General features: G+C 31.3%; 1 protein-coding gene across 1 annotated transcript; it reads right to left on the minus strand.

Moving 5' to 3' along the window:
* Positions 1-6,345: 6,345 nt before the first annotated feature.
* LOC127104917 (uncharacterized) lies at positions 6,346-7,647 on the minus strand. The gene has a single exon (XM_051042056.1). It carries the CDS (start codon positions 7,645-7,647, stop codon positions 6,346-6,348), a length of 1,302 nt encoding a protein of 433 aa, XP_050898013.1.
* Positions 7,648-14,084: the final 6,437 nt, after the last annotated feature.

Below are 14,084 nucleotides of genomic sequence, written 5' to 3' on the forward strand. Positions count from 1 at the left end.
TAGAGTACTAATAGTGGAATTGACAATTAAATTAAATAAGATTTAATTTAATTATGTGTTAATAGTATTTAAATTGTTTAATACATTAGCACATATATAACTCATTTGATAAAATATGATTTGATTAAATAAATGAGAATTGACAATTGATTAAATTAATGCTTAAATAGTCTTTTGGTCCATGTAAGTTGATATGTTTTTTATTTTCGTCCCTGTGCATTTTAATTTTAAGGACTAAAACCAAATAAAATTCAACATTTAAGGACTTTATCCACACAAAAAAAAAAGATACAAGGACGAAAAACAAAAACATGCTGACTTATAAAGACTAAAAGACTATTGAAGCCTTAAATTAAATATGATTTAATTTAATTAATTAATATTTTATTTAATTAAAATTGTTTAATTAAATATAAATAGTGTTTATTTAGTTAAAATTGTTTAATTAAATAAGATTAAGCTTATTTTGGAAAATTTCAAAATAAGAGTATTAGGGTTTTAATAGCTCTATATAAATAGATTTTCATTGTCAATTTTGTCATTCTTTGAAAACGACTAGCATCGCCTTCTACTTTGCACTCGCGTGGACTATGTAGAGACAATTAGAACAAGATTGTTCCTATCTCTTAGGTTTTGATGATAACAAAGTATTCAAAGAACAAATGGATATGCCAACATATGTTTAAGTGTGCATGATCACAAGCAAAGAATTATTCATGATTGTTAGCATTTCTGATAAATCAATGTTAGTCTAATTCTAATTTATCAGAATCTTAATTGATTCATCAACATCTGATGATTCAGACTCTGATCTCATGATCTAGCATCTGATGACAACTCAGATTCTAAAAGGTAAAAGAGTATCTGATTCGTACACTCTATCAAAGTAGACTTGTCTTAATAAAGCCCCATATTTTTGGACAAAGTCAACTAGGGTTTCATTTTACAAGGCTCAAGGAATAGTGATGTGACTTCTTCAGTCTGTTCTACTTTTTGGAAGATAACTATTACTTCGAAAGGTGTTGTGAATAATTCCATTATTCAGTGGACAAAACTTCAAAACTAGATGCATTCTCCAACGTCTCTCATGGCATGCTTCTTGACTAAGTTTTCTCGTTATGTTCAAACCCTCCAACGACTCTTTCTCAGTCTCTATAAAAGGAAGCCGAAGATCCAAAGGAAGGTTACAATATCACAACACATTTGAAATATCTTGTTCATAACTGTGAGTTGTTATTTCTTTTAACTATTATTTCCTAGGATTGCAAGATTATGGCAGCTCCTGTGCATCCTACCTATAGCTTGAACAAGGAGGAAAACAACTATAAAGTGGATCAAAAGATTTTTAGAGGTATCATTGGTTCTTTACTTTACTTAACTTCTTTTAGGCCTGATATTTTATTCAGCGTCTATTTGTATGCAAAATTCCAATCAGATCCTAGAGAAATTCATTTAACTATTGTTAAGAGAATCTTTAGGTATCTGAAAGGAACAACAAATCCAAAACTTCTCTATAAGAAATCCCTAGATTATAAGCTGGTTGGATTTTATGATGTTGAGTATGCTAGGGATATAATTAAAAGAAAGTCCACTAGTGGAAAATGTCAATTCATATGTCAAAACCTAATATCCTAGGCTAACAAGAGACATGCAACTATTGTTTTCTCTACAGCAGAAGCAGAATACATCTCTGTTACTAAGTGTTGCACACAACTACTATGGATGAAATACCAGTTAGAGGATTATCAGATTTATGGAAATAATATCCCTATCTTCTGTGATAATACTGTTGTTATCTGTTTTACAAAGAATTCAGGTTAACACTCCAGAACCAAGCATATTAAGATTAAACATCACTTCATAAGAGACTATGTTCAGAAGGGAGTTATAGATATTAATTTCATTAATAATGATCATCAATGGACTGACACATTTACAAAACCCTTAGATATTTAAATATTTAATTTCATAAAAAAGAATCTGAACATGGTCTATATTGAGGAATAATGCTTGAATCTGATCACAGTATCAAAGTCTAATATTGTTCAGAAGTCGCTTCAATAAGAGTCTAGGTAACTGCCTCTGATGAAAAGTGGCTTTTGAAAAATTATCAGACTATGAGACTTTTGAGGTGGATTATTTGCTTTAGATTGCACTCACATGCCTAATAATTATCTTGCACAGTAGTTGGTTGGGTAAAGATTATTGGATAATGATGTACAACTTCTTGATTTCTGTAAGAATATTCACATGTCATCACCTCATGTTTGCTTACTTGTTTATTTTTGTTTACTATTTTTTTTCTAGAGATATTCTTTGAGTGGTCTTAAAGTAAAGTCTTGAAACTTTCTGACAAATCTCTTTCTATATATTTGAAAAACTCTTTTGTTTATTTGCATTTTTCTTTCTTGTATCTTTCCCTATATAAGATGACTTTTATATCTGACCTTGGTATGTAAAACCAATTGAATGTAAACATTGAAGGACTAGTTGATTTTGAAGAAATGATGGCTATTGGCCTTGATCTTTAAAGCATTGTCTCCAAAAATGGTTAGGATAATTTCTTTGATATGCTTGACGGTCCTACTTACCCTAACCTGATTAATAATTTTGGGGTAAATGCTTCCATTCAGGATCTTAATCTAGAATATGCTATTCTTTCAGTTGTATATGGTGTTCCTATCATCATCACTCCCATAACTATTGCTAATGCAATAAAATATGAGGATGAAGGTGTGGTTCAAGACATGCTCTTTCGGGAATCATTTTTGTCTCCTCATCTTATCTTTGATGATCTCTCCGACCTGTTCAAAGTTTTAAATCTCAATTCCAAGGTATTAGTTTGGTATCACCTACTGATCTTAAACTTCCTACCAAAGAACAAGGATCTGATTTCTTTGAATATTGATGAACAAGCTTTTCTGTTACTTCTCAGCTCATATCTAAAGATTAACCTCCCTTAAGTTATGTTTGATTACTTGAAAATGACTCTCACTTCCTTTAAAGAGGGGAAGTCATATTTCATTCCTTATGGGAGAGTTATTTCTAAACTCTTCATTCAACAAGGAGTTGAGTTAACTATGACTAAGGTTAAATCAAAAGTCTAGGGAGATAAGTTGAAGCTTACGTAAGATTTGAAAGTTGGTGACCCGTTTAAGGTCAAGGTGGTCTCTATGCATGGATCTTCTTCTTCTGCTTAAATGTTTTATTTGTTTTATGTTTTAACTCTGTAGCTTATATTTCTTTTTTAAAAAAGCTCTTTATTTGCTATGTCTAATTTAATCTTTCTTGGTTCTTGTACTAACTGATTTTTTACGCATACATCCTATTTTGAAAGATATCAAAGGCTACGTGTGACTATTGGAAAATAAATGGAAACTTTATTCATAAAATATTACAAGATCAGTTCCTAAACACAATCTTCTTGGTCTTATGTTAACTTGTAAGTCTCTAGAAAAGTCCTATAGTCTTCATCCCATTCCTTATCTGCTGCTGGAATTTTTCTCTTCTCAATAAATCCACCATATGTGATTTCTTCATCTGCTGGTGTGGCTCTCTGATTTCTTGCTAATTCCTCAACCTTTTTCTTCTTCTTCTTCTTTCTCTTTTCTTACATCCTCTCTCATCATATTGTGAATTTCTTTTTCAAAATCTCGCTTATTTGCTTTGGATGTCTTCTTCTTGCCCATTCTTGTGAGCTGTGTAATTTGGTGTTGGTTTTGCATATGCTTTTATAGGGCTTCAGTTAAAATATCCTATATCTTGAAGATTGTGTCTTTGAGTCTTGTGCATATGAACTTACTATTTCTTGGAATCCATGTTGTCACAGACTACCTTTGACCATCTTGAAAATTGTGATTCATGTGCTTATTAGTCATCGGTATCTATATTTATTATCTTTTTTATTAATGAAAAAAGGGGGAGAAAATTATGGGAATATTTAAGAAGTTTAAAAGTATTTTTTTAATGCTTTAATTAATCCTGAACCCTAATTATTCAATAAATTTGATATTAATATCTTCAAAATATTTTTATATCAAAATAAGTTTAAATTAACTTGGATAAAACTCAGAGGGAGCTTACAAAACACAACCTATGAAGTATTAGACTCGGGGGGAGCTTATAAACCTCAGACTCTGATGTTGTCAAGTTAGTTAAAAATGATAAACCATTGTTCTTAAATACGTTTGTTTGTCATCATCAAAAAGGGGGAGATTGTTGGAACAAAATTGTTCATATCTCTTAGGTTTTGATGATAATAAAGTATTTAAAGAAAAAATGGGTATGCTAACATATGTTTAAGTGTGCAGGATCACAAGTAAAGAATTAATCATGATTGTTAGCATATGTGAATAAGCAATGTTAGTCTAATTCTGATTTATCAGAATCTAATTGGTTCATCAACATCTGAAGGCATTAGACTCTGAAGGTTCAGACTCTGGTCTCATGACCCAACTTCTGATGACAACTCAGATTTTGAAAGGTTGAAGAGCATTTGTTCTGAACACTCTACCAAAGTAGACTTGTCTTATCAAAGCCCAAGATTTCTGGACAAAGTCAACTAGGGTTTAGTTTTGCAAGACTCAAGGAATAGTGATGTGACTTCTTCAGTATGTTATACCTTTTGGTAGGTACCCAGTACTACGAAAGGTGATGTAAACAATGCTATTATACAGTGGATAAAGCTTCAAAAAAGATGCATTCTCCAACATCTATCTTGACATGCTTCTTCACTAAGTTTGTTTGTTATGTTCAAACCCTCCAACAAATCTTTCTCAATCTCTACAAAATTATAATTATTTGAATTGAATGATTTAATCATAATCTACAACTTTATTATTCACTCTTTCTCTCACATTATTCACCATCATCTTCCATTAAAGTTTCATCTACATGTTTATTTTTTGAAGCTAAGGTTTGTATTCTTAGTTTCTCAAAGTATCAATATAATTTTTATGTATGCATGGTGGTAAAACATTTTTCAAAACAAATACACTCATGTATGTATATACACATATGACAACAATATGGAAGAGATGAAATGCAAGGTCAAATTGGTTTAAGAAGGGTTAGAGCCGGAACATGTCATTATCATTATCATGCTCATGTTTCATGAATAAGAAGGGCCGACCCTGGATAAGGGCAAGACGATCCTTAGCCCAAAACCTCCAAATTAAGGGGTCTCATTTTGTTTTAAAATAAACAAAATATATAATTAATATTATATTAAATAAATTATAAAATGAGAAATAAACATTAATTTATCAATGGCCTAGTGGAAGAAAAAAATTGAAACACTTTAGTAAAGGTTATGGGTTCAATTTATTTTTTCTAATTACTATTTTATCTATTTTTTATTTCATTTTTCCTAATTACTGTTGCATCTATTTTTTATAATTGTATTTTTTATATATTATTTTTAATTATTAAAATTATATTTATTTTTAATTTAGGCATTTAAAAATTAGATTAAGATTTTCAGATTGATTGTACGGTCCTAGATAGTGACATGTGTGATTACTTTTAATTTTTGTAAAGAATTATTATCATCGTTGACGTGTCGGTATCGTGTACGGTGTTGAATGTGCGCATATCGATGAAGCTCTTGCTAGTTTTGTAAATATGGAATGAGCTATTTACGTGAATGTATAAATGATTCTTGTTTTTTTTCAAAAATATTTAGCATAATGTCTTTCTTTCTTTGTTAACTTCATCATTTCATACATATTTTGAGTAAATGTTATGTATATTTAGTAGTATAATCTAACCATTCTATGTTGTTTTTCAATTTTATTCATGCCTTATAGATTGTCGCGAATACATTATATATTTTCTTGATAGTTAGTCATCTATATGTTCTTCGTAACATTTGAATGTTTTTAAACTTTATTTCATTGCCGTCAGTATTTGATATGTTATTAAAAAATGTTACAAAATATGATAATTTTTATTTGTGACTAACCATATCAAAGTTGATCATAGTATTGTTTTTATTATTTATTTAGACTTAGAGCATCTCCAACCGTGAACCCATTTTTGGGTTTTTTGTGGGACCTATTAAGCCACGTCAGGTTGAAGCAACTCAACTACTTTTTCACTCCAATGGTGCAACTCTGAAGAACTCAGATTGGATCTCACAACTTTATTTTATATATTAATATTTTATTCATATTAAATTTTATATTAATTAAAATAATAATTTTAGTGTTTTAAATTAAATTTGATATAAAATAAAGAAAATTTAAATTAAACTTATAATTTAAAATGATAATTAAAATTAATCTCAAATACATGATATATAATTAAAAACAATAAAAATAAATAACATCACATAATTAATCAAACTTAAATTTCATCATCTTCATGTCCAAAACGTTCCCAAATATATTCGACTAGATCTCCTTGAAGTTTACGATGAACTTGTTTTTCTTGAATACTTGCTCTTCTTTGTAGTCTTGTTGCAAGATTCGGATGAGGACCGCTAAATGTTTCAGTTGTTGAGTTATTGATATCCATATTATCATAAGAGTAATCAAAATTACCTCCATATGTATGTCGTTCGTCTTCCACAATCATGTTGTGCAATATGATGCAGGCATATATGGTATGCTTGAGAGTGTCCATGTGCCAAGCACGCGCTGGGCCACGTATAATTGCAAATCGAGATTGAAGCACTCCAAATGCTCGCTCCACATCTTTTCTAGCCGATTCTTTATGTTGAGCAAATATTTCTTTCTTTTCTCCCTGTGGCATTGAAATAGTCTTGACAAATGTAGCCCACTCGGGATATATACCATCTGCTAAATAATACCCTATATTATATGGTGTCCCATTGATTATATATTGCACATTGGGAGCACGTCCTTCAAAAATATCGTTAAACACGTTGGATTGGTTTAGCACATTAATGTCATTGTTTGAACCTGCAATACCAAAAAAAGCATGCCAAATCCATAAGTCTTGTGATGCCACTGCTTTAAGCATGATTGTGGGCTTACCATGATCACCTCGACAAAATTGTCCTTTCCATGCAACAAGACAATTTTTCCATACCCAATGTATACAATCGATGGAACCCAACATACCTGGAAAGCCACGTGACTCCCCCATTTGTAAAAGATGTTCAACATCAGTGTTGTTAGGCTTTCTCAAATACTCAGCGCCAAATACAACATTGACACCCTTAACAAATCTTTCTAAGCACTCAATTGAAGTGCTTTCACCGATTCGAACATATTCGTCTACAAGGTCAGCAGGAGACCCATACGCCAGCATACGAATAGCAGATGTACATTTCTGCAATGGTGAAAGACCCATTTTACCAGTTGCATCGACCCTCATTTGGAAATATTCATCATGATTTCCAAGGGCATCTACAATCCGAAGAAATACATGCCTATGCACTTTGAACCTTATTCGGAATTGAACATCTGTGTATACTGGGTTTTCCGAGAAGTAGTCATTGAATAATCGACTGTGCCCTTCTTCACGACCTCGATCTACCGGTGTTCTTCTCTTTGGCCTAGAGGAACTTCCAGATCGACGTTCATTCTGAAGTTGTTGTTCTTCATCACTGTCGTCCATAAATTCATCTTCAACCAACTCCCAAAATTCTTGATCGTAATTATCTGAATTTTCTGAATCCATTTAGTGAGTAAAGAATGAGAGAAAAATGAGAAGAATAAGATGAGAATGAGAGAACAATGACATAAGTGGTAGTATATATAATGGTTTGAATAACGGCTAGTTTGAATAACGGCTAGTTTGAATAACGACTAGTTTGAATAACGGCTAGTTTAAATTAAAGTGGTAGTTTGAATAACGGCTAGTTTAAATTAAAGTGGTACTAATGACCATTTTACATAGGTGTTGATAAATTAAAGTGGTACTAATGACCATTTTACATAGGTGTTGATAAATTAAAGTGGTAGTACTGACCATTTTACATAAGTGATACTAACTACATTCCATATTTTTTTTCATCTTATTACAATATTTTTCATGAATATCTCGTTGACTATCGTTCATAGTAAAAGTGTCTTTCATCATCATTTGCACTACCCTTAATTCTAGCTCGTCCTCCTTAGCTTGCGCAAGTCTGTCCATTGGATCCTTTGAAACATTGAGCCATGATTGGATAAGTAATATATCCTCTTCCCTTGTAAATTGCTCTCGAGATCTTTTCTTAACGACAACCCTTTCTTCTTTTTCAGTACCAACTTGAGTAGAAAATGGTGGAACTTGAGTAGAAAATGGTGGAACTTGAGTAGATAATTTCATACTATTAGAATTCATTTGAGATATAGGATACATATTTGGATTGTTTGGTGACGGAAGAAATATGGCGGGGTTTGTTGGCACCGGTGAAATTTGAGAATTTTGAGGATTAGGATTTTGATAATTTTGCATGTAATTGAAAAAAGCTTGTTGATAATGAAAATGATTAGGATCCATTTGGCCTAAACAATTGTAATTTGAAGTAAAAGGATGAAATTGTAAGACAAAATTTTACAAATGAAGAGTAAAATGATAAAATTGTGAGAGAAAATAGGTGTGAGAAAAAAATTTGTATGTACAAATTTTCATATTGGTTTATTTATAATTAACTAAAATATAAAAAAAAAAGTAGCCGTTGGGAGCAACAGCTGCAAAAGAGTCGTTGCAGGAATTTAACATTTAATTTTCATTAGCATTTATTTTAAAATTTATTATTATTTTATTTAATTAACTTTTCATTATATTATTATTTTAATCAACCAACGGTTGCTTGCCTTTAAAACGTTTGACATGCTGTCAAACTTCATCCATCATAAAATTGAAAAATGTTGTCTTTTCATTGTCAGGCTGGAGTTCCAAGGTGAAATGAAAAGTTGTCGCTATATTCATGTTGAAGGAATAAGTAATTATAACTAATATCGACACTAACGAATACAAGAATTTGACAAAGAATTGAGTGCAATAAAATATTTTTATTTGACGAATATACAAATATTTTTTAAATTATATTTTTTATTAAGAATTTACTTTTATTATTTATCACGAATCTCTAAAAAAATCAAGACTGGCCCTAAATAAGTATTGAATATCAATTTATGTAAGTAAGGACGGCATGATCTCTCTCTAAAAAAAATTGAATATCAATTTTATATATTATAATTTTGATGTAAACAAATGAACCTCATGATTCACCGACAAAAGATAGTGATAATAATTACAATATTTTATTTTATTAAATTTATTATTGACACTAGGATCAATAAATTGTATAAAGCATGGCATTTTAAGTTACGATATAAGCCATGTAAGTTTGTTACATTGTTGCCGGCTATGGTATTGCTTGCCGTACATGTCTTGAATTCTTCAAATATATAATGTTCAGAATTTTGTATATATAATATGCTGTTACATTGTTGCCGGCTGCCGGCTTACATATGATTGTAATATATATTCATAATATTATGCTAACAGATATGCTTCTTGTAATTCAACAGGTGAGCTTATACCAATTCCTTTTGAAAATAAAATATAACAAATACAAGTTATTAGTTTAGAATCTATCCGTCCAATTCCATTGTACGGCTTTGGTTTAAGGTAGAGTTATCAATAAATTTATTAATAGAATGTCCATCCAATGTATCTAATAATTAATCCATTAAATTCATCCATGAAAAAAAATAATTTAATAGATTTGATCCAATCTATCCATCAAATCATATGGATGGATTCAATCCATCCATACCATTGGATAATAATTTATTAATAGTTTATTAAATAAAGTTTTTTATTAAAAAAATATATTAAATATTTAAATTAAATAAAATTTCTTTTATTAAAAAATTATTTAAAAAAACTTAAAAATTATTAAAAAAAATTCAGACTCTCCAAATTTCACATATTGAATTGAATCGCGTTCTCTCTTTCTCTAAATATGAACCCTAATTTCGTGTTTTCCAAATCGAAGTTCATTTCAATGATTCAGTACTATAATCACAATTCATCTCAATGTTTCGACACTAAAAATTGAAATTCATCTCAACGATTTAGTGTTACAATCGCAATTCAACCCCCCCTCCCCCCCTCAATTTCTTCTTAACATTTGACACTACAAATCGAAGTTCATCTCAATGATTCGGTACTATAGTCACAATTCATCTCAATGTTTCGACACTAAAAATTGGAATTCATCTCAGCGATTCGGTGTTACAATCGCAATTCATCTCAACGTTTCGATGCAACAATTGAAATTCTTCTCAATGATTCGGTGATACAATCGTAATTCATCTCAACGTTTCGGTACTAGAACATCGCAAATTCAAATCAACACCAACCATTTCTCATAACTCTTGTCTCTCCTGCTTGATATTTTCACTTTGAAGTAATTATCCATAAATTTATAAATCAATTTGATAACTACCTTTTATAATTATTATTTATCAATTACATTGACATTCTAGCAATAAAGATAAAAAGTCACATGAAGTTTGGAGAATGGACATTATTTTTAAATATTTTCGTTAGTCAATTTGGTTCTTTCTGTTAACTTTTAACTTTAAATATATTAAGTGAGATAATATTTTAGAGTGTCCACCATTAACTTTATTAATTATTTAATATTAATTGTTTGATCATTTTAACAAACTTTAGGGTGTTAAATCTTGACGGTCTATTAATTTTAACAATACATCATCCACACCTAACCCTTTTTACTTCTTCTTCATATATAAATAGAGAACATGATTTTGATTCTGTCTGTTCTTAGTAGTTTTGGAATAACAAAATAAGATGGTACTAGTGATGTATCTCCGGAACATCCCCTGATACAAGATATGATTTCAGAGATTCATATTTGTCTACAACAATTATAAGAATGAGATATTGTCTCATGTTTCATACCAAAACACATTACATAGAATGAACATCAATCGACATATCACATACGTCTACTTCAACAACGCAAAACCCTTAATTGAATTTAAGTTAAATGAGTATACTCCTCTTGCAATCTGAAATATATACGACATAATCTCCTACCTTACGAAGACAATCGAAAAATCATGAAACTCGAGTATCGTTCACCGTCGATTGACAACGAATGGAAGATTGAGTTCAACAACTTTTAGCTTAAGACAGATGCAAATTTAATGACTATGTGAAATATATTTTTCCATTTAGAAACAAATTTTTTGATCGAGGTGGACGCAACGATTTCGAGATCGGTCGAAGATAGTATAAAGATGTTGAAACGTCCACCTGTTGATTTTATGTTATCCCGGTTAATTTTATTTTGTCAAACTATAACTTTTTGATTTTTTTGTATGCGTTCTACTTCACTACACTCCGTAAATACACCTTCGTAAGACTTACGGAGATGCATTAAGTATTTCCCGCTTAATCTAAAGGGTGCATTAAGTATTTCCCTAACTCAATCTATCAAAATCTGAGCGGATTTGATAACAAATTATGCCAAATTCGATTCAACCTCTTTGGGATAGATGAAAGGGAGGGGAGATGAGAGGATGAAATATTTCTAATTTAATATGTTTAGTTCAAATTTTATGAGGAGATATGAGGGGAGCATAACCCCCAATTGGGGGATTTGAAGGTGAGGAGAGAGTCTAAACTTTGACATTTAAAAAATTATTATGTTTACTAAAATATCCTTAGTTTTATTTTAATATTTCAAAATTATTTATTTTCTTTCATGTTACTGTTGCCTATTTTTTTTAATGGTTTTTCTCTATTGCTTCTATCAATTTATTATAATTGTTATTCATCCTTAAATTATATTTTTTTATTTAATATAAATTATAATCATTTTTTTTCTTATAGTTTTTATTGTTACCTATATTAATATTAGTTTTTTTTAATTTTTTTTATCATATTATATCTTTTACATCATATTTTAAATCATTCATTATCTATGATAATATGTAAAGATAAAATTTAGTTTTGATATATCATATTTTTCTACCGATTTTATCCTTTAATAATTTAAATAATAATCTATAATAATATATAAATAAAACTTAGTTTTGATGTAGAATATTTTTCCAAACAATTTCACCTTTAGATAATTTCCATAATAATTTCTATTAGCCTAGGTTGATTAAAAAAACCAGATCCTCCCATCTAAACATTAGTATATATAATTAAAAAAATCAATTTTTTTTAAAATAACCATTTTTAAAAAAAATAAATCAAAAATAACAAATAATTCAAAAAAATAATCAAAATAATCACTTTTAAAAGAGGATGCGCCAGATAAAATGACGCATCCCATAACCATGAAGAGGAGGCGCCAATGCTATTGGTGCATGCACTGGGCTCCTCATGAGGAGACGCCAATGCCCCTGGCGCCTTAGTGTTGTTTGTGGTGTGGGCGCCAATGCCTCTGGCGCCTGCATGTCATGTCATGTGGGCGCCAGCACTTTTGACGCATGTATTTTATGTCCACCTGTATAAATGTCACACCTTGGATGCAATATTTTTCACACAAAATCATCTCTTAATACCATATTTTCTCTAGTTCAATCCCACTCACCTTCAAGTTTCTCTGTTTTAACAATGTCTGCATACATTCAGAAATGAAATGCTGATGTAATATTTTTCGCCGTTGCGGCTCTGGTACAGATTTGGCTTTGGAACACAGATACGTTTGAACGTCTTAATCGGACGTTGTACAGTTGGTTAGAGGGAGAAATTGGAGAGGGTGAAAGGATTGGAAGAATACAATGGTTTATGTCCACGTTCAACCAAAACGGAGAAGTGCGCGAATGAGTGGATATTAAGACCGACCAAGACGCTCGTAGGGTGATGCATTACATGTTCAAAATTGTTTTGATGGTTGTAATCGTATAGTTCTTGTATTCTAGTTGTTATAATTATTTGTATTACTGTTTATGTAATGGTACTTTCTTCACAGACGTCTAATATAAAATAAATTTAGTTTTTCATATATTGCAATAGATGTACATGTGAATTTATCTGGTTGTGCTCGTTCCAACACTATGATAGTTATTACGATTGTGACATGGCTGACGACATGAACTACATAGTCTAACCATTTTGTTCGCTGTATCCATTTCGGTTCAAATCCGGGTGCTGTTTGGGCAACCATTTTTCTTCCTTTGTATAACTTCGTTGTGCCAGACGATGTCCCCTTGATATTCTGGTCAATAATCCTCTTTTGCCACTACGCAAAAACTAATTTTATAAACATTTTAAAGACTGACGACTTTGTAAACTTCAGATAGCAAGTATGAGGGATCCCTTCGAACCTCTGAGCATGCCGCAATTACATGGGAGCAGGGGTACGAAACGCTTGGAACTTTCCGCAGTCGCACCAACCTCTATCTAGTTTGACTCTGTATTGTCCCATCGGCATGCTCTCATTGTGATCCATTGACTTGACAACATTATACCAACCTTTAGTTCGGTCAAAGACTGTAACCACGTGTGTGTTTGATTTGCCAGCTTCATGTCTAATGAATTTCATTGAAGTATCACTGAACAACTGTCTAGATTGCAACACTGAACTCCATTTTGAGCGTCTGGTTTCAAACAACGTCCCTAGCCTGAAATATGTTGCCTGCACCAAAGCGGTTATAGGTAGGTTACAGATGCCTTTGAAGACAGAGTTCATTGATTCCATAAGATTTGTTGTCATGTGGCCCCAACGTTGACCGTTGTCGTATGCCCTAGTCCAGTTCTCCAATTAAATACTATAGATCCACCGTACTGCATCTTCGTTTGACAATCTTATTTCTTTGCGGTAGTGTTTGAAAGAAGGTTTTGATAATGTGTAACCTGCATTGACAACCTTCTTCCACAACATCTTATCTTTGATTTCCCGCATGAAGAGATTATTCTGACTAGAGAGACTTTACAAAAGAGATGTGTCGTCAGTGGAGGAATCGACGACAATACATCTTAAACGAATCAGTCATCCATGTTGCAAGACCGACTCAACAATATATGTCATGATTTAGGTTGGTAACAACTCAACAATTTGTATCTGAGCCGCGATATTTGATAGATCCACGCCAACTTGCTTCGTCATCGTACGCCCCACAACAATTCCCTAC

The sequence above is a fragment of the Lathyrus oleraceus genome, chromosome 7 (genome assembly GCF_024323335.1).
Source record: "Lathyrus oleraceus cultivar Zhongwan6 chromosome 7, CAAS_Psat_ZW6_1.0, whole genome shotgun sequence".
In the NCBI taxonomy this organism is placed as follows: Eukaryota; Viridiplantae; Streptophyta; class Magnoliopsida; order Fabales; family Fabaceae; genus Lathyrus; species Lathyrus oleraceus.